This window comes from Onychomys torridus, chromosome 6 (assembly GCF_903995425.1).
Source record: "Onychomys torridus chromosome 6, mOncTor1.1, whole genome shotgun sequence".
Lineage (NCBI taxonomy): Eukaryota > Metazoa > Chordata > Mammalia > Rodentia > Cricetidae > Onychomys > Onychomys torridus.
This window is the reverse complement of record NC_050448.1, coordinates 79,620,306-79,642,256: the sequence shown is the minus strand read 5'-3', so window position 1 is coordinate 79,642,256 and position 21,951 is coordinate 79,620,306. Positions and strand designations below refer to the sequence as shown.

General features: G+C 44.3%; 1 protein-coding gene across 1 annotated transcript in view; it reads left to right on the top strand.

Moving 5' to 3' along the window:
* The window catches only part of Cttnbp2nl (CTTNBP2 N-terminal like), a 46,451-nt gene that overhangs the window by 9,287 nt on the left and 15,213 nt on the right, over positions 1 to 21,951 (top strand). Inside the window, exons 2-3 of the mRNA XM_036190825.1 lie at positions 4,062 to 4,184; positions 7,168 to 7,275. Coding sequence (XP_036046718.1) covers positions 7,177 to 7,275 — 99 coding nt within the window. The 5' untranslated portion in view covers positions 4,062 to 4,184; positions 7,168 to 7,176. The remainder of the gene's footprint in view (positions 1 to 4,061; positions 4,185 to 7,167; positions 7,276 to 21,951) is intronic.

Sequence of the window (21,951 nt, the reverse complement as noted above, 5' to 3'; positions counted from 1 at the left end):
TCCTTCTTTATCGGTCCTGTTGGATCCGGATGACTCTGCTTCTTTGGAATCATTCACCACCTCTGGCTCTTACAGTCTTTCCAGCTCCTCTTTCACATAGATCCCTGAGCCTTGCGGGGAGAGGTTTGACAGACATCTCATTTAGGACTGGGAACTCCGAAGTCTCTCACTGCACGTTGTCCGTGGACCTCATTTGAACTCAGTTGCCTCTTTAGAGTCTCGGGGGCTAGGAGTTTAGCTCAGTGGTAGAGCACTTGCCTGACAAGTTCAAGGCCCTGGGTTCAGTCCTCGGTACTGCCAAAAGAGAAGACGGGGAGGGGCACGCCTTGTGTCTTCAGGTGCAGTCACCTTCTGAAAGGCTAGGAATGAAGATTCAACGTGAATTTGGGGTGAGGGTTCAGCGCATTAACATATATTATAGGGATGGAAATAGTCTTGTAATATCTTCAGCTGAGAAAAGCTCGGTTTAAAGTATGGTTAATTAAGTTACTATTACTTAATATTATAAAATGAAATTGTATTCTGTACCTTGACTGTATGATTAATAGTAGTAGTAAAAAGAGACACCCCCCCCCCAGGTGTTACTTTGTGGTCCAGCCAGCCTCTCCTGAGTTCTGCCTTAGTCTCCTAAATTCTGGGGTCACACACAGGTGTGCCCTAGCTTTCTTGGCTAAAATCCGCTTTTTAAAACAAATCAGGAAATCATTGTGTTAAAGCTTGTTTTCATGGCCCTCTTCCCTGGCTGGATCCTTAATAAAAAAGGACACAAGAGGGTGCGACCATTTGGAGCACTGTCGCTGTCTTTCCCCAGATGGCCGGCCGGCTAGCCCTTCTGAACCCGTCTAGAGTGTCAGTCCCTCCACCTCCTGAGAGGGGCCTCCAGAGTCCGTTTGTATCAGTGCATCTGGGTCTGTGTTTAGGGTTAGTAGCTTTCAGCAGTGTTTCAGGTTGTTTTTTCTTAATGTCTCATGTATATTGGTTTTCATTCATTTGGTTTGGTCTGGTTTGGTTTGTGTTTTTAGAAAAGGCCTCATGTAACCAGGCAGGCCTTGAGTCCACTATGCATTTATATCCATGCTGGCCTTGATTTTTTTATCTTCCTGCTTCCCACCTCCCAAGCGCTGGGATAAGGGGCATGCATAACCATGCCCAGATGTATACTGGGTTTGTAGAATAATGGGTATGCATAACTATGCCCTGGAGTATATTGGGTTTGCAGAATAATGGGTATGCACAGCCATGCCCAGATGTATACTGGGTTTGTAGGATAATGCACTACTTAGTGAACAGATGTCAAAATACCTAATTATCTCTTTGAGTTTTAAGAAGTAACTGACCCATATTTTAGTTTTATACATATATTTTTGAGGCTACATGATTGGAACACATTCAATTTATATTTTTGGTAATATCTAATTACTGATTCTAAAATCATACTGAATGGCTTATGAGCCAGTTTTAGCCCAAGTATGAGTTATTTAAATTCAATAGCTGAGTGCATAACAAAATGATCAGTAAAATAACTGAATTTTTTAAAATTTGAATTTTTTTTTTTTTTTTTTTTAGATTTTTCTGTTTTATTTTTGAGGTTACCCTGTCAAGAACTAAGACTCATCTAAAATGTTTGTTTGGTTTTTTTTTTTAATCCATGTTCCTTATTACTAACTACTTAGAAAGTAAACCTTCCCATGCAGCACACCCAGATACTAGGTGCAGACGGGTTTACCTGTGTTCCGCCCTGCCCCGCCCTGCCCTGCCCTATTACTTACATGGCTGTAGAAGCCGTTTGGGGTGTTTTGTTTGTTTGTTTTTTTTTCTACCACCTGGTGAAAGGGCGGCTATTCCTGTTGTCCTACAGAGTTAGTTAGTTCAGTTCCAGGGCACAGGCTTCATGGAGAAGAAGCAGGTAAGAACCAGAACCTGAAGGTTGGGAACAGAGTGAGCAGATCACAGGCAAAATCAGCAGTTAAAGGAGGTGCTGCTTGGGGGTGTGAACAGGGGCTGTAGCCCACGTGTGCTTATACACTCCCTCCTCCCTGATACCTGTAACTCCTCTGATTGTGTCACATTTAAGCCACATGGTAGGACACACCTTAATCTCACTACTTGAAGGGTTAATGTAAGAGAGCAAATTCAAAGCCAGCCTGTTTCAAAAAGAAAAAAAGAGGGCTGCATGCACTTGGGCGGCAGAGGCAGATAGATCTGTTGAGTTCAAGACTAGCCTGCTCTATATAGTGAGTTCCAGGCCAGCCAGGGTTACATAGTACGACTGCCTCAGAAGACAGACAAAAGGATAAAAAGGAGAAAAAGAGAAGTCCGGTTAGTGAAGACTCACAGTCTCTTGCTGTTAGCTCTGGAGAAGTGACAAGGGGCCTGGGACAGACTAAATGGTATGCTGAGCAAGCTTGTTTGAAATCTCATACCGTAATGTAAAAAACGTTCATGCTTAGTCTAAGCGGGCCTATTTTTCCAGGGCATTGAAATACTTGTAACATTTTTATTGTATGTGTTTATATGTGTTTTTATTAAGAAAACTCTGAAGTTTAATACACTGTTAGCTGGCAGTGAGAGTATATCCCGACAACTTGTCCACAAGTGGTTTTTCTTTCAGATTTATAGACTGTAGCATTCCGTAGACAGACTGTCTGGGTGTAAACTCTGGGGCAGACTGGGTCTCAGAGGATTCTACTGGAAAGAGTAAGCTGGGCATCTGGTTGGAATGATCCTGTCTTTCAAAGTCACTTAATGGCTGGTGTCAGTGACAAGTAACAGCTCACTTAGAAAAGAGGAGTCGGTAGCCTGCAGTATGGTTTGGCATAGCCAAAACCTGGCAGTGATGATTCTGATAATGAGTGTGTGTTAAGAAAACCCTTTTTGAAAAACCTTGGGCTGTATAATTCTGCCCGTGTGCTGGCAGAGATTGCTGGAATAGCATCCTTAGTGGTTTGCCTGCATGTTGTTAGTCCTCTACTCTTGACTGTGTGATGGACCCACACTTCCTCTCCTAAATTGGAAGGTTCAGAGTTTTAACTGTTGACTCAGAAAAGAACTTGAAATCAACTGAATAAAGGTAAAGGCCCCTTTCCTTGTTCCCTTTTGGGTTTTATTTCTTTTTTTCAGGTTTTCATACATGTATATATTGTATGTTGAGCCTGACTCCCCAACCCCCATCCCTACCTCTGACCTCCCATCCCTACCCAACATCCCCCCACCCCGCGTCCCTACCCCTGGACTCCGCATCCCTACCCCCAGTCCTCCTACCCTCCCTTTTCTTGCCCCACTCCTTCCTGGTACCCCCCTTTTTTCCCTTTTTATGTTGTGGGGTGTGTGTCTTTTTTAACTATAGCTTAATATGGAACTATAAGCAAAAACATTTGTTTTTAAGTCAGCATTTAATGTGGAGACATGGTGGGAAAATAGAAGTTGGTGGTATTTGGTCATCCTTTTAAACAGTGGAAATGGTCACAGATTTCTTTGGTTATCGGGAAGTGAGATGAGATGTTTCCTTACACAGATTTGGCAGTGGAGCATTTTGTTTGTGATTTTGTTCTGAGTGAATTGTGGCATTGGGCATGAGTGTGATACTGACAGACCTGTCAGTTCAGGAAATTTTATTTATTTATTTATTTATTTTGAGCTGAGGATCGAACCCAGGGCCTCACGCTTGCTGTTCAGGAAAATTGAGTGCCCCAGTGCCCTTGAGAAGTTAGTCCTTGAAATGGCACTGGATGTCAGAAGAGATTTCAGGATCGGAGGCTGAGACAAGAGGATTGTTGAGTTTGAGGCTGCTCTAGGCTCTGTAGCAAGCCCCTTTCTTAAAAGAAAAGGGTGGGGGGGTTCAACAGCTCCCACCCTCCCTAATTACCCTTGCAAAAGGGAAGTCAGCCCTAGCGCTTCATGTATTATTCAGTTTCAGTGGAGGGACTGGCTATACTCTTGTCGTAAACAGCTGACCATTATCAGGCCTTTCCAGCTGTGGTCCTAGTTGGCACTAATGGTGTGCACCACGTTGTTCACAGTGTGGTCACAACAAGGACAATGAATTTCTTCTTGTTTTGCAGTGTTGGACGTTTTTCCACCATGCTGACGACGTTTTAAATATCTGTCAATTTTCTCAAACTTTCACTGAAGGAAACCTCTAAGACTTTGTACCAGAGGACTCGAGTGCAGCCACCAATTACCAGGTCAGTGTCACCCCCACTGCACCCACAAACAAACACACCACTGCCACACTAAATCATAATGCAGTCTGGAGGTCTCTGTAGTGCAGACAAGATTTTATAGTAAGGAGTATTATAATGTATATTGAGACTAGATCCCAATGTATAGAATACAAAGAATTGCTAAGTTTTAGTATATATGAAGAAAGGTTACTAGAATGTGCTGGTCTTGAGTTTCACAGCTGTGTCTCTTCTCCCATCTCATATATTGTTTATATTGCATTATAAACAATAAGCCAAATGATTTGATGTGTTAATAAAATGTTCCAGACATTAGAATTTGTGTGTAGAAGTGATTTATAGACACAGGTAAGACTACAGTGTGTATGTGTGTTATATGTGCATGTGTGTAACAGTACATGCTCCTGTGCATGCACTTGTAGACACAAAAGGACAGTATGGGATGCCTTCCTCTATTACTCTTCACCTTATTTTTGGAGGCAGGGTGTCTCACTGAACCTAGTGCTCACTGCTTGGCTAGATTGGCTCACCAGTGGGCTGTAGGCATCTGCTGTCTCCACCCTCACCAGTACTGACTAGGGTTACAGGTGCATACTGCCATGCCCTACTTTTTTTGTATGGGTGCTGGAGATCTGAACTTGAGTCTTTATCTTGCACAGCAAGGAATTTACCCAGTGAGCTATCTTTCCAGCCCCAAAAATATTGTTCTTCATGTCATTGATTTTAAAAAATAGGATTTTTTTCTTGTGTAGGCTAAGCTGCTTTATAATTTAAGTGACTCTGCAGATGATAGCAGTTTTTTATGCTTTCATGGAGATGTTTATTATCATAGCAGGTCAGAGACTGATTTGGGTACAGTCTGATTTAGCTAGGGTATGTGTGTGTTTTTTTTGTTGGTTTTGTTGTTTGGTTGGTTTTCGAGACAGGGTTTCTCTGTGTAGCTTTGGAGGCTGTCCTGGAACTCACTCTGTAGACCAGGCTGGCCTCGAACTCACAGAGATCCGCCTGGCTCTGCCTCCCGAGTGCTGGGATCAAAGGTGTGCGCCACCATCGCCCAGCTATGTGTTGGCCTTTGTTCCCGTGGTAGTAGGGGTAAAATTCAGGACCCGCTGGACTAACAGTCCAGCACTGCCCTTCACTTCCAGTCCTTAGGCTTACAGAGGAACTAAGAAGGACTTTGGAGAGCACCTAACTTGTTGTTTGTTGTTGTTGTGTTGTGTTGTGGTTTTGGTTTTGGTTTTGGTTTTGGTTTTTTGAGACAGGGTTTCCCTGTGTAGCCCTGGCTGTCCTGGAACTCACTCTCTACACCTGGCTGTCCTCCAGTTCAGCTCTACCTGCCTCCGCTTCCTGAGTGCTGGGATTAAAGGTGTGTGCCACCACCACCCGGCCTAATTGGTTTTGTTTTACCTGCTAAGAAACAGGGCAGCTAAGTATCTGAGTTCTCAAGGCCATCCCCCGGAACCCAAGCTAAAGGAGAGAATGGACGGACTCCTGAAAGTTGTGGTCTAACCTCCACATGCCGTGGCACACACATTGCCCTCCTCACACTCACCCCCGCACAAAATAAGTAGATACATGATTAATTTTTTTTTTCTTAAAGTCATCGATTGAGATGTGCTGGTTTATGCTTGCACTCTCAGAACTGGAGAGGCTGAGGCAGGAAGACTGCTGTGTGTTCAAGGCTAGTCTAGTCTGGACTTGAGAGTGAGATCCTGTCTCAAAAAAAAACAAGGAAGGAAGGCAGTTAGTCCCTGAAACGGCTCTGGATGTCTTCAAGCTCTCTACAACCCCATCTTCCTGAAATACGTCTGTGAGAGGAAGTCTCCTAGGCATTCAGATAGGAAGATGCGGACCTGGCATTGGCTACAAAGGCTTGTGTTCTTTGTTGTGCCCTATATAGCTCAAGGCAGGACTGACAGACAGCTGTAAGTCTGTTGATGGCTTTCTGTTGGGATTGTTTTCTTTGTGTTCTGTTTTCACAGTAACTTACGGGACATGATCTTTAATGCTACTTGAGACTCACTAGAGGGGAATCCACTAACTAGAAGGTAGCATTTAGAGCTGAGCTTACACCAAGGGCATTTTACTGTGTGGTGAAAGATTACTGTATGTAAAAAATGACATGCTAGAACATGCTCTGATGACACATTGAAGTACACGTCTGTGCATGTTCTCCCCGGAAGGAGTCAGTGGCTTCTTTGAGTGCCCCTCACATTTAACTTGAAGAAGGAGGACTTGCTGGAGAGTATATGAACTCATCATACTGCCTTCACGCTGAAGAAGAACTATGACAGTTCCAGTTCAGGAATAAAAAGTAGAAGGACAGTAGTATGTGAACTCCTGTGGAAGCTAAAAAATCTCGTGCAGTGTCCACTGGTGGGGACCCTTCACGGGTGATGGAACCAACCACCTGCCTGTGTGTGTTCGGAGACAGTAGATTGAGTGGGTGCCACACCATTTAACAGATCCTTGTAGAAATGTGAACTTGGTAAACAGATTGACTTAAACACCTCTTAGAACTGGTAAACACGGTGAGCAAAGCAGAATACAAAATCAGTAGAAAAACAGCACATTTCCTGTATGCCACTGACAAACGACTCAGGAAAGCAGTCCTGTTCACAGTAGCTTCAAAAAAATAAGTAAAAGCTAAAATGCCTAGGAATAGACCAAACCAAATGGTACCTAGTGGAACCCAATTCTACCTCAGTTTCTAGCAGACAAAACTAGTTCCTGATCCTTTCTCAGACCCAGGTTGCAAACTGGCCTGGAAAAGGTAATGAATAATTGATCTTGGTGATGGAATCAATAATTTAGAGTGGATTTTATTTTTCTCTTCCTGCTCAGTTTATGATTTGCATCAGAAAACGTGGGTGTTGTTTTGGATTGCAGCTCCTAAGGATATCAGACTGTACATCTTTCTTGCCTTTTCCTTCGCTCCGGTCAAGCTCCCTCCTCTTCTGGAGACTAATTGTTGTCTTTGTTTAAGACTTTCAGGATGAATCTGGAAAAACTCAGCAAGCCTGAGCTCCTGACACTGTTCAGTATTCTTGAAGGAGAACTTGAAGCGAGGGACCTTGTTATAGAAGCCTTAAAGGTACGTAGAGAGAGAGATTGACTGGGGAGCCTATGTTGCGAGTTACTTCTCTAGTGTATTTTTAACTGGGTACTGACTGATTAGTTCCTGACATGGCAGTGGGACAAAGTGACATTTAGTTGCTTTAGGCACCCACCTATGTGTCAAGATTTTTAAGTCAACGGTGGTGGTGCACACCTTTGATTCCAATGCTTGAGAGGCAGAGACAGGGGGATCACTCTGAGTTTGAGGCTAGCCTGGTCTACATAGCAATTTACAGCTCAGCCAGGCTGCATAGACCCTGTCTCAAGAAACAAACCAAGCAGGGGAAGTGATGAAGGTTTTCTGCCCTCAAAATAGCCTCCTTAGTCTCTGCTAGGTTTCTAAACTTTAAACCTTGTACTTTTAGTGTGTTTTGGCTGTATTTAAGTGCTGATCCCTTTGAGAACCTGCTGAGATCTACTTCATGAGAAATATATATATATATACATTCATGTACCAGAGTTCAGGGTATAATGTCCAGGATATTAAGGCTTCCATAAAACTATCTATGCCACCAACACAATTAAAAATTTTTTTGTTCAGCCAGATATGGTAGTGTGGTGGTACACGCCTCTAATCCCAGCACTCAGGAAGCAGAGGCAGTCAGATCTCTTGCATTTGAGGCTAGCCTGGTCTACAGACTGAGTTCTAGGACAGACCGGACTACACAGAGAAATCTTGTTTCAAAAATAAAGTTATTTTATTACTTAATTTGTTATCTGTTACAATGCAGAGGTTGGGAGAAGTGTGTTAGTGAGGACAGATGATCTGTGGGAACACTGCAGAGCCTTAAACATTCCAAGCAGATATGCCTCCTTTCAAGTTGGAATTTTTTACACTTGCACGGCAAACTTCCCCTTCCCGTCATAACACGTTTAGAGAAGAGAAGAGACTGTTCTGAGTATCTGTTGAATGTAGGCAGATGATACTCCCACAGCCAATGGGCAATAACCAAAGCAGGTGAAAGGTGGACCTGCGGAAGATAGGGGCTTAACAGTGTAGTTCAAACATCTAAATTCATGTTTGTATAATTCTTAGGTTTAGAGTGATGCTGCTTTGTTTCTTTCGATGCTGACTCAAAGACTGACTTTACTAGTTAGATTGGCCTCAGGACACCTTCCCATTCCTTGTCCTTACCTGATAATGAGGAGAACAGAAAAAGTCCCAAGGAAGATTGGAGCCCATTCTTTTCTTTTTTTTTCTTTTTTTTTTTTTCCCGAGACAGGGTTTCTCTGTAGCTTTGGAGACTGTCCTGAAACTCGCTTTGTAGACCAGGCTGGCCTGGAACTTCACTCTGTAGACCAGGCTGGCCTCAAATTCACAGAGATCCACCTGCCACTGCCTCCTGAGTGCTGGGATTACAGGCGTGCGCCACCACCGCCCAGCCTGTTGAACCCATTCTTAACCGGACTAGTACCTGTTGTTGCTCTGTGTTCCTCCCCCATTGTCTGCCATCCTCCCCTCGGAGCTGGACGGGGTGGGAGAGAACGAACGCCTGGAATGGGAAGAATCGGAGTGCTCTGAGTTTTGCTTTGACGTTTCCCAGCCCGAGAGGGCGCAGAGCGTCACCTACTGTGTGTCACTGTGCATTCTCCCCGGAGCCTGACAGAGCCTAATGTAGATACTGGGTAAATATTTGTTGTTGAAGATTAACTCAGGGACATGATCAAGCCACATCCCTAGCACCAAATATTTGTTGAACAAATAAAATGACTGTGTTGTTGTGATGTGTTGCCTTAAGACTGCCACAGTACTTCAAGGCACGTGTTTGGAGTTAGTAAAAACTGTTCTCTGTTCTCTGCCATTGGATGCCTTGGCTGCTTGTTGTACGTGTTTCCTAGCGGTCTTTTCTTTCTTTCTTTCTTTCTTTCTTTTTTTGTTTGTTTTTTTGTTTTTTGTTTTTTGAGACAGGGTTTCTCTGTGTAGCTTTGTGCCTTTTTCCTGGAACTCACTTGGTAGCCCAGGCTGGCCTCGAACTCACAGAGATCTGCCTGCCTCTACCTCCCGAGTGCTGGGATTAAAGGCGTGCACCACCACCGCCCAGCATCCTAATGGTTTTTCTACATGTCTAGTTCTATTTAGTATAAGAATAGTCTGAAAAGTTGATAGGGACCAGAGAAGGAGGAGCTCTGAGCTCTATAACAGAGTTGTTTTGGTAGCCAGTGGCGTTCAGAATCGGGGCCAAGTGTTAGACTGAATCTGTGTGTGGCCTGTTGGTGATAGACCTGAGCTCAGCCTCTATCCAGTTGAGTTCTGCCACAAGACAGGCGTCTCGAGACCTCTACCAAGTCAGAGTTGTTCACAGCCCGGTAGAGTAACTGTCCTCACCAAGACTCTGCTGCTGCTGTTTTGAGTTTACTTTTATTCATGTGCATAAGTGCTTTGCCTTCATGTATGTATGTGCACCGTGTGTGTACCTGGTGCCTGGGAACCAGAAGAGGAAACCAGGTTCCCTGAAACTGGAGTTATAGACAGTTGTGAGACACCAAGCTCTTAACCACCTAGCCTTCTCTCCAGCCTCATATCAGGTTCTTTACATTAAAGTGAAATCTCATTTAACTTGTGGGATAGTCTCTGTTTGTTTGTTTGCTTGTTAGGGTTCTGTAACAGTAGCAGATGTTATTGCCTTACAGCTATTTTGCTTAACAAGTACCTGTTGGGATTTCTGAACTGACAATGATTTTCTTTTTGTTATTAGTTCCAATTCATACACAGTGAGGCTTTTATCTTTGTTTCTAGGGTTTGCGTTTTTTTTTTTATTTGTTATATTTCTAATGTGTGCACACACGTGCGCACATGCACATGTACATGAGCACATGCAAACGAGTAGAGATTCTCTAGGAGGCCAGAGGCATTGGATCCCTTCCAGCTGGAGTTACAGGTTGTTGTGAGCTGCCTGAAGTAGGTTCTGGGAACAGAACTCTGGTCCTCTGCAAGAGCAATGTGTCTGGTTAACCACTGGGCCATCTCTTATCTCTCCAGGCCACTTCCTCCCACCCCTACTTTTGACACAGGATCAAACTATATAGCCTGGTTGACCTGGACCTCAGGCCTCAAAAAGATCCTTCTGCCTCTCAAGTACTGGGAATAAAGTTGTACTCTGGAAATGTCCAGCTTGGTCTTCTTAAACAATTTTGATTGGCCTTTTCTGTTTGCTTTCAAAGGGGAAGGACAATCCCCTTTTCTACTTTTAAGTTTTTGTTCTCTATATAAAACAGTATGGCTACCTGTTGCTTCTCAGTGAATATCACGGGACACACTGGCAGGTTTTGTTCCTGCAGTTTGTAAAGATGAACCCCACTCTAGAGCTGGGGCGGTAAAAGCTTTATTCCGTCTCTGGAATTGTTACCACGTGCTAGATTGCACTGCATCTCCTGGAGTCTCCAAGTAGTGTGCTCTCCTGCCTGTAGAAAAGCCAACTTGCCCTTTCCTGTTGCGGCCAAAGCATGTTTGGCACAAGACCAGGAAAGGCAGTGTTCCTATGACGTAATGACCAGTCTTCCTGTAGGTGAACTTTGGTTGTTAAAGAGGCCGTTTATACTGTATTTGGTCCCAATTGAATCTTATGTAAACACGATTTTCTATTTAGAAGCCTGTGTCAGGGAACAACAGTCTTTATGAAAGTCACATAAGCTTTTATTTTCCTGAGTGAGAGCACTGTAGGAATCCCCTCAATAGTAAAAGGAAAATTACATTGCTCAGAAGCCAGAGGTGGAGTTACACAATTCAGCAGGAAAGCCCTAGTTCAGCAATTCCATGCAGATCTAGAAAGTGCCTACTGCACAGGACAACAAGGGACTGCAATCAGTAGCCATTTAAAAACCTGAAAACAGACTTGACCGCTAATCAAATTTAGAGTACATGCTTTGCTTTTTCTCTTCCCTGCTGGGCGTGTTCTACACTCAATGCCCATGTCTTCCTCTGATGCAGAGCCACGCTTAGCTGTATCAACATAGAATCAATCTGTCTCAAAAAACAAAACAAAACAAAAACCCTGGAAAATAATAAAGGAAGACATCTTCCATCAGTCTTTATTAGCACATACAAGCACAAATGTTATGGCTCTCGTCTGGATGAATTGAAAGAGAGAGAGAGACAGACAGACAGACAGACAGACTGATAGACTCTGACTGACTAGACAGGGTAGGCAGGGTATGTACTGCTTTACCGATAATTACTGCCATTACAATCTAAGCTACAAGATTCATTGGTTTAGGGCAGAATTATGTTGATAAAGCAAACAGTGCTGATGGGGTGCTGTCCTCTTGAGGAAGATGTGAGCTTATCCTTTTCAGTGGATTTACCGTTGTTACCAGTAGTGCTTGTTTGGAATTACTCCATCCCTACCCTGATAACCAAACGTGTGTCTTTGGAAACAGCTGACAAAGGTTAAGGTTGACCTTGTGGCTTGGAACAGATTGTACATTACAGCTCTTCCCCCGCCCCCAACCATCTCCCATATTTTTGTGTTTTGAGACAGTCTTGCCATTCAGCCCAAGCTGGCCTTGAGCTCAAGATCTGTCTTTCTCTACCAGAGTGCTGTAGTCACAGGTGTGCTCTGGAGACCATTTCCACAGTCACAAGGACACATGTCCATCACCCCTAAAATCTTCTTTGTGCCCTTTTTAATCCACCCTGCCCAACCGTCCTACCCCTGCTCCTGAATGCCTGGTCTACTTTCTGTCCCCAGATGTTAGTTACATTAAGGTTTTATGGAATCATACAGAAGATATTCTCTTGGGTGTGACAGTGAACTTCTTCAACACTACATGATTTTTTATTGTCTTAGAGTTATATATGCAGATGGTATGTTTTGATTAAATCCACCTGATTCCCTTCCCTCCAGTTCCCCCCTTATATGCCCCCTACCACTTTTCCCTCTCAACTCCCTGTGTTTTGTTTTTAAGCCCACTGAGTCCACATAGTGCTGCCTGTATGTGCATGGACACAGGACCATCTCCTGGAACCTAGGCCACACTCTGGAAAAGACAGACTTCCCCACATCCCATAACAGCTGTCAGTTGCCAATAGCGTCTCAGCCTCTCACCCATCCACACTTGGGTTTTAGCTGGGTCTTAAGCATACAGCCTCTGCCATGGTTGGTTCAAGTGTATAACAGGTGCCCTGTCATGTCTAGCAAGTACTGTTTCTCTGCACACATCTCTTCTGACTCTTACAGACTTTGCAGCCTCTCTTTTTCCATGCTCTCTGAGCCTTGAGGGAAGGGAGTGTGCCACAGATGTGCCATAGTTGAGCATTTCAGTCTCTTAGTCTCTGTATTAACTGCCACTTACTGTAAAAAGAGGCTTCTGTGATGATAGTTGAGATGCCCCAACCATAAGTACAAAGATAAGTTAGGGGGCAGCCTGTTACTGTGCATATAATTATTAGCTCTGCTGTTGTTATGTATTGGTAGTTGATTTATTTTATGACTGAATGGTGTTCCACTATCTGTATGTATACATCATAGTTTGTTTTATCCATTCATCTTAGTATCTATATTATTTCTAGCTCTGTGTTATTATAAATAAAGCCACTGTGAACATTTACCTGTACAAGGCTTTGTGTGGACATATATATGCTTTTAGTTCTTTTGGTTAAATACCTAGGAATGGAATGACTGTATTAAATAATAGGTATATATTTACTTTTCAGAGAGAGAGCAGATTTAAGTGCTGGGGTTTTATTAGCTGCCATGCCAAGTATCATGTTTAATTTTTAAGAGACTATCCAAGTAGTTTTCCAATGTGATAAACCGTTGTATAGGCCCCATCATGTGTTACGAGTTCTAGTTTCTCCACAGCTTCTCCGGCATTTGGTACAGCCCCTTTTTATTTTAGCCATTCTAACGAGTGTGTCCTAATTCACTTCAGTTTCATTGTTATTGTATGAGACCCTATAACCCAGGCTGACCTGGGACACACTTACTCAAGCTCAGGTTGGCTTGGAACTCAGGGAAGTCCTTCCTTGGCTACAAGTTCCAGCACACACGCCAGGCCCTCACTTCAGTTTTAATTCATTTCTTATTGAAATGACATTGAGTATTTAGATGTCATTGGTAGTTTCTTCCTTAGTCTTTGAGACACTGTATAGCCCAGATCTGTCTGAAGCTTACCCTCCTCCCACCTCAACCTCCTGAGTAAAGTTGCAAGTTAAGGCTGTTCATAGAGCAGAATTCATAGCAATGGGAGTTCTAGAAACAGCCTAGCATCTCACAGTGGGCTCTGGACAAGAAAATTATGATGTATTCAGAGTGGAGCACCTTCAAACTAGTAAGGAAGCTGGTCTTTGTGTGTCATATGGAACCCTGTCCACAATGCAGTATGTGAAAACGTAGAACCATGAACATAGAAAAAAAGTTGTAACTGGTGGAAACTCCCAGGCTTCCCCATTCTTCCTTGGCTTGCTTCTCTGAAGGTGGTGGGAATCCTAAACCACCCACCCAGGGAAGGCTGAGTCAGTGAGGGAGAAGTACCAATGGGTGCCCTGGCAGAAAGCCCAAAGAAGGGGAAAGGCTGCTCATATCGATGAGTGTTCATAAACTGGGTGTTTAGAACAAGAAGCTGGTGTTCTATTCATGAAAACATTGAACCTCATCTATAACAGCTAGCTCTTAAAAGTAATTATGTGGTGTCAGCTGTTCGCTGGACGGCTTTCTCTTACATGTCATTCATGCCATGAAGTGTGTGAGAAGTATTTACAGGTGCCAGAAAAACAGCGACCTTTCTCATCTGGCACACATTGCCTTGTGAACTCTGGGCTGGGGGGGGGGGGGGGGCTGGGGGCTGTGTCTGGGAGGAAGGGGTGGGGGTTCTGCTTGTGAAGTGTCACTTCCTTCCAGAACAGTTCTCCTGTCGGGCAGTTGGGGATGAGTGTATTGCAGTCACTCAGCCTGAAACTAAGACAAAAAAGGAAGCAGCAGCTTATTCCTGTTATTTTGACTTCCTGTGTCACTGTGTCTCCTGGCGTGTGTTGTCCTCATGAGTCAGGTTTAATCAGAGGTTATTTCTAGCTGCTCCTATAGAGAGAAGCAAGGAAAAGTATGGAAGTTTTAGTTTAAACTAAAAACAGGTCTGTCATGTAGTGTGTTGATTCAGCCTGTTGTAGAAATAATTAGGACAGGAGAAAGCCATCTTATCTGCCTGCTGACAGTCTGTGTGGAAAGAGACGCTTACAGCATGCATTGGGACTTTATGAAATGGAAAAACGGGAGATGACTCTCAGCAGGTAAAGGTGCTTGCTGCCCAGTGACACAAGCCTGCTGACCTGAGTCAAGTCTCAGAACCCATGTAAAGGTGGAAGGAATAAACCAACTCCACAAAGTTGTCCTGACCTCCACACTCACACACGTATACACAATAATAAATAAATAAATGTTCTCAAAACAAAAGCTAGAAACTTTTCATAGGGGGCTAAAGAGATGGCTCAGGTTAAGTCCATGCTGCTCTTCCAGAGGACCCAGGATAGGCTCCCAGTGCCAACATTAGGCAGCTCAACAACCGTTTGTAACTCCAGCCCCAGTGATCCAACACCCACCTCTGGACACTTCGGGCACCCATACAGGAGCAGCACATGCTCATGCAGGAGCACACTTGTACACGTGGATAGAAACGTTAAAATCTTTTCTTAAAAATGAAAGAAAAGAAAGATCTCTTCTACAACACTGTTCTTTCACTGGGTGGTGGCCCACGCTTTGATCCCAGCATTCAGGAGGTTGAGGCACGCAGATCTCTATGAGTTCCAGGACAGCCCAGGCTACATAGAGAAACCCTGTCTGGAGGAGGGGGATCTTGTTCCTCCATATGCACCCAAGGATGTTCTTTATACCACTGTTTAACAGAGCACCTTGAAACTGTCAACCAATCAAGTAAAGCTGCAAGATCTGGTGCCCCTCACTGTGGATTATTCCTGGGTGTAGGGTTCTCACTGTGCATGCCAAGCTGGCCTTGAATCCACTGTGTAGCCCCTACCCCCAATCTGGCCTCACCTCCTAGCAGTCTCCCTGCCTCAGCCTCTCCAGGGCTGGCATTTTAGGCTTGTGCCCACATGCCTGACTTGTAATATTGTTACAAGGGGAAAGTAAGTTATGACTGACTTAGATCTCTTAGGACGGTGATTGGAAAGACACAGAGGGGCCTTGCAGAGCGCTATGTCAGTAGCTTTTAAACACGCACACACCTAAACATTGTGGTTGCTTAGCAGTGATCCAGGAGAACTCAGGAAGACTTTCAGAGAGGAGAGATAGATGAGGTAGCCCAGGAGGAGAACTCACAGACTTTTGGAGAACATTGGTTTGCAGTCAAGAAAGGCTTGAATTTATGTATACAGTTAAAACACTATACCCAGTTACATGGTGCTGGGGCTGGAGCTTGGCTGCCTGCATCCTGGGCACACACTCCACCAACTGGACATCTTGCTCTTCTCTTCTTCCCTTTCCTCCAGGCTCACTCATCCCTACTTCCTCCCTTCTCTTGGTGCTCCAGGTTCTTCCTGACAGTACTTCCTGCCCCAGACTCAAGGCCCATTTGAGCCAATTTCTGCATTCTGTTCTTTCTTAAAACAAGGCTCTTTGTAACTGTCTTCGCGCTGAGCCACCTGCTGTCCTCCGTCTCCTCTGGTGCACTTGGGTATTCAGTGTTGTTTGCACACTCGGGCATTTCCGTCTCATTTGCACTCTCGGGCATTTCCGTGTCATTAACATTCTGTCTCCCAGTTCTTGCATCTCACTACTTTTTGCCTCTGTTGTTGACTTAAATTTCACCTGCTGAAAGTACACATGACTACTGTGCTGAGGATTGGACCCAGAACCTAGCTGATATGTAAGACAAACACTCTACCCCGAACTTCCATCTCCTAATGACTAATTAGATTACCTGAGTACCTTACTTGGTGCTGGTGCTGGTGCTGGTGGTTTCTTGAGATGGGTGTTGCTGTGTGTAGCTGACAGGCATCAGACACAGCAGACCGCCTCTCTCAGGTTCCCAGTTCCTAAGACTATAGGCCATTTATGGGTGTTTTGCTGAGTCTATGTCTTGTGTGCATTCCTAGTGCAGTGTAGACCAGAAGGGAGCACTAGATTCCCCTGGAACTGGAGTTCCAGAGAGTTGTGAGCCACCATGTGGGTGCTGGGAAGAGCAGCCAGTACTCTTAACCACCGAGCCATCTCTCCAGCCCCTCATCTTACTTTTAAGCTTCTCTTTCCTTGGTGTCATTGACAGTCTTGTCTTAATCCTGTTTGGCCCCACATCATTTTTTTCTTCTACATTCTTCTTAAATGAAATGCCCCCATGGCTGTTTAAAATTACTTTCTGTGATTTCTATGGTAAGTGTTCAGGATCTGTTGTAGAACATTTCATGCCTGTGTTGTAATAGTGTTGTGTTTTGCCCTTTAGACTTTCTGGGGGTGGTCTTGTTTCATTTTGATGGTTGGTTGTATTTGAGGGAGAGGTTGTTTGTTTATTTTATAAAATTACATTTAGTTACTGTGTTTGTGTCCATGTTTGTCTTGGAACTGGAGTTACAAGTGAGTTGCCTGGTGTGTGTGCTGGGAACCGGTAGCAAGCACTCTTAACCACTGAGCGCACCAGGACAATTTGTAAAAAGCTGAATACACTTACAGTGATTTCTCTTTTCTGGTGTCCTCACTGAGTATTACAGCAATGTGGAAATTTGTTAATTCTGATCAATATTGCACATTACAAGGATCTTTCTATGTTGTGTGTGAATCTCCACCTTCCATGGAGTGAGAGCTGGTGTTAATCTCTTCCAACTGTGCAGCCCAGTACCCAGAACCTCTAAAGCACTCACAAGTATTTGTCACATGAACAATGAGTTCAAGCCGGGTGGTGGCGCACGCCTTTAATCCCAGCACTGGGGAGGCAGAAGCAGGCGGATCTCTGTGAGTTCGAGGCCAGCCTGGTCTACAGAGCGAGATCCAGGAAAGGTGCAAAGCTACACAGAGAAACCCTGTCTCAAAAACAAAAAGAGAGAGAGAGAGAGAGAGAGAGAGAGAGAGAGAGAGAGAGAGAGAGAGAGTTCAGACCCATTGAGTCTTACTTGAATATTGTCAGCTCTTGAGAATAGGTGCCAGTTATTAATGCTTTTAGAAGAGAGGTTTAACTCTAAGAAAGTAGTTTCCTAACTCTCAGTGTTATAACTAGTCACATTATTTACATCTCTGGGAACAGCTTGTTCTTCAGACAGGAAGTCATAGCTTTGTGTTTGCTTTCATATTTGTATAAAGGAAACCAAATGACTGGCTGTGCCCCTCTGTCCACATGTATTCATGTAATAAAACCAATTTTCCTATTTTAATTTTTAAAAACAAATATTTTTATTTTATGTGCATGGGTGTTTTGCTTACATAGATGTCTGTGCACCGTATGCATGCATTACCAGGGAAGCCAGGAGAGGGTATAACTCCCCTGGAACTGGGGTTAGAAAGAGCTACCATTCGGGTGCTGGCAGTAGAACTCAGGTATTTCTGAAGAGCATCCAGTGACCTTAGGGCTGAGCCTTCTTTCCAGCCCCCTGCCTCCTTTTAATGTTCAGTGAATGTTTTGTCTTGGTATCCTTTCTGGTCAAGGTCAGGTGTAATTGTCTGCATTCCCCAACTGGATAACAGTGAGATGTTTGTATCAGAAGAAAATCAAAAGCCTGCAGGTCCTTTCCCTTCACCCTCACCCCACTGTGAGATCGAACCCAAGACTTCACAAATGCTAGGCAGGCCCTCTCTCTCCCGCTGAGGTTACTTGAACCTTAAGTATTAAACAGTGCGGTGTTGCTGGTCCATATCTCCTAGATACTTAATAGAAAGTATATTTCCCAGGCTGTCCCACTGAGTGCTTTTTTGAGCGTCTGTCAGAATTACACTTCTTTCAGAATGCATTTCCTACCCTATTTCTCCTGTGGGCTTCATTTTTATTGGGGATTTGTTTTACTGTGTGTACTGTGTGTGTGTGTGTGTGTGTGTGTGTGTGTGTGTGTGTGTGTGTGTTGGGGGGTGCTGTTTGAGACAGTGTCTCACTTTGTAGCTCTGGCTGTCCTGGAACTCAGTTTGTAGACCAGACTAGCCTCAAACTCACAGAGCTACATCTGTGTCTGCCTCCCCAATGCTGGGATTAAAGACATGCACCACCATGCCCAACTGGGGATTTGTTTTTCAAGGGTTTGGGTTTTTGGTTTTTTTTTGTTGTTGTTGTTTTTATAGCTTTTAGAAAAATGTTCACCATTTTCCTTTTCTCTGTTTTCCAAATTAACCATCCTTTAAATTTTTTATTACTTATTTTAATTTATGAATATACAGACAAATAAATCTAAAACAAAAAGTTAGTACAAGATGACTTCAGACTGGAGAGATGGTTCAGCCATTAAGATACATACATACTGCTCTTCCAGAGGACCCAGGTTCAATTCCCAACATCCATAGCAGTCAGATCACAGCTGCCTATAACTCCAGTTCCAGAGGATCATATGCCTTCTGGAACATGCACTCATGTGTGCATACAGACACATACACATAACCAAAAATAAAAATAAATCATTTATAAAAACCTTAGCTTCAAACTTAAATATTTAAAAGGAGTTCACGTGTGGTGATAGCTCAGTGGTTGCATAAGCTTGGTACACTTAGTCACCAGTACTGAAAAAGGAGCTCGCTAAGTGTGGCCGAGGAGGAATCCTCTTCAGCTGGGTGACTCTGAGAAGGGAGGACTGAACTGTGCACCTGTGAAATGAGTGGAATGTGAATTTTATTTGTTTATTTTGAAGCAGGGCCTCACTGTGCAGCTGGCCTGGAACTCAGAAAACCACTGGCCCTGAGTGCTGGGATTAAAGGTGTGTGCCACTACACCTGGCTTTAATGTAATTCATCTGAACTAATACTCCTAAATCACATACATGTCCTCACACAGCCTGGCCAGCACCCGTGTGAGGAGGTCAGAGGATAAACTATACTCCTAATCACATAGATGTCCTCACACAGCCTGGCCAGCACCGCTGTGAGGAGGTCAGAGGATAAACTATACTCCTAATCACATAGATGTCCTCACACAGCCTGGCCAGCACCGCTGTGAGGAGGTCAGAGGACAAACTATACTCCTCATCACATACATGTCCTCACACAGTCTGGCCAGCACCGCTGTGAGGAGGTCAGAGGAGAGGACAACCTCTGGGAGATGGTTCTTGTCTTCCACTGCGTAGGTCCCAAGGATCAAACTCAGGTTGTCAGGGTTGGCCTTGCCTGTAAGCACCCACACTCACTGAGCCCTGTGCTTTTCAATACACAGTGAGCAAAAGAGCCTAAGTACATTTCTAGTAGAAAGGTTTTCAGGTTTATAGGATTGACTTAAGGTGTCACAGAGTCTGTGGGTTAGTCCCACTGTGTAGCACTCCAGAGGGAGTTTGGGGTCATGTACCTCCCATCATCACCACCACCTTACCATATTTCCTGTGATTCATTAAGTCCCTGATTGTCTCATTTATCTGCAGAACCCACCCACTTCCAGGGTTGGCCTTTCCTTCCTATTCCTTATGAGTTTAAAGTCTGTGTCTTAGAAATTCTGATCAAATAAACCATAGCTGGTGTTCCTCTAAACATGAGTGATGCTGTTTAGAAAACATTAAACAGGCAGAGGCCGCTGCCCCTTGCTGATGTTGAGTCTGTCCTCATCTCCTGGAAGACTGAGAACCGTGTGTCCTGTGCTCAAATCCTCTTCCTCTGCCACTGCCCACAGCACAGCAGATGCGCTGCCCAGGAGACATGACATCCTCAGTAAATGCATGCAAAGCTTGTGTTCTGGGAACTGTCCCCAGACTCCAGAATATTTTAGTTATCTGGTTTTTGTTTCTTTCTTTTGTATATTATATATTTGATCTACAACCAAACCTCCTTTAGTTTGCAGGCTTTTGTAACATGTATTAGTTTAAAATAAAGTCATAATGCTTTTTGTATTAGAATTTGTGTGTTTCTTTTACCTTAAATTGTTGGAAATCAGAGTCAGGAGTCGGCCTTCCGAGAGTTTTCATTCTGTTCTGTGTCATTTACGGCTGAGGCACACTACAGTGTAGATTTGCCTTGTGACGTGGGGACACCCACGTCTAGTCTAACTCGGGAGGAAAGCCCTTGAAATAACCCTCACTGCTTGCTCTCAGTGCCCTGCAGTGGTTTCTCCCCTGGTTTTCAGGCAGGGAGGAGGGGCGGAGATGAACCCAGCCTTTGCTCTCTACTGTGCAAACTTTCAGCTCCCCTTTTCACCAGTTAGGGCCTAATCAGTTGAAACCCCTTCCTACAAGGGTCTGGGGAACGTCAGCATGCCAGCCGACATGGTCGGTGCTGCTCTCTCTTCTTGCTCTCTACACATTAGCTCCGTGACTGTGAGAAAGTGGTATGCTACCATTTCACCACTTGTAAAGGAAACGGAGACAGTAGTGACGGCTAATTAAGAGGAAGATTGTGCTGGACAGCTGGACATGGTGGTGCACACCTGTAGTCCCAGCACTCGGGAGGCCAAGGCAGGAGGATCTCACATTCTAGACCAGCCTGAGCCACGTTGCCAGGCGTGGCTCAAGCGAATGTTGTTTTAGGATTAGGTTGGAGATGTAGAAACTGAGCACGCTGCTTTCAGGTACTAAGCATTTGGATGTTGGCATCCCTCTTGTTTCTGCTGTCGCTGTTAAAATGACTTTGAGGGTCCAGCAAAATGGCTCAGTGAATAAAGGTGCTTGTGGTCAATCCTGATGACCTCAGTTCGATCCTTGGGACCCACATGGTAGAAAGATAGAGAAAACTGACTCCTGCAGGTTGTCCTCTGCCCTCTACACAAGCTCTGTTTGGCATATGGACGAGCACTCACTCGTAGCTGTCTATTCAGTAGCTACTGGTCAGGACAGTGAGATCCTACTGTAGCTGCCCCTGGAACATGGCCTGAGAAGAGCAGATGCTGGGAAGGGTGAGACCTGAATGCTTCCATGGTGCTGATGAGGGGAATAATGTGGTAGACCCACTCTGGAAATTCTCATAGTCTTAGACAAGTAACTGGCTATAATTACCAAAGAAGCAAAGCATTTCATCTACAAATAGCTCTCAGTCAATTGCCTATAGCAGCTTTATTCATAGAACCCAACTTAGTAGAATCAAATGTCAGTGAAGAGATTAAATAAATGCAGTATATTCACACAGCATCCAACACATGATTAAAAAGTACAAATTACTGGCATGCCACTGATGAGCATGAATTTCATTATACTGAGAACAGAAAAGGCCAGATACAAAAGAATGTATGTGCAGCTGTTTAGATGAGCTGTAGAACAGACGAAACTAAAGTAGTCAAAGAATTCAGAACAGGGTTGTCCCTGGGAGGAGGGAGCCTGCTGGCTGGAAAGGCACGGGATAACTTCTGTTGAGATTAAGAACATTCTATAATTTAACAGGGATGTGGGTAACAGGATGTGTATGTTTTTGTGGTGTCTGCACACATGTGGGGACCAGGGAATGGGTGCACCAGGTGTCTTGCCTGGCACTCTCCATCTTATTCCCCGGGACAGGATCTCTCCCTGAACCTAGGGCTAGCTGGCAGTCAGCAAACTTGAGACCCCTGCCTCTACCCACTAGCACCCCAGTGCCGGGGGGTATAGGGCCGTGGGAGACCACCCCCA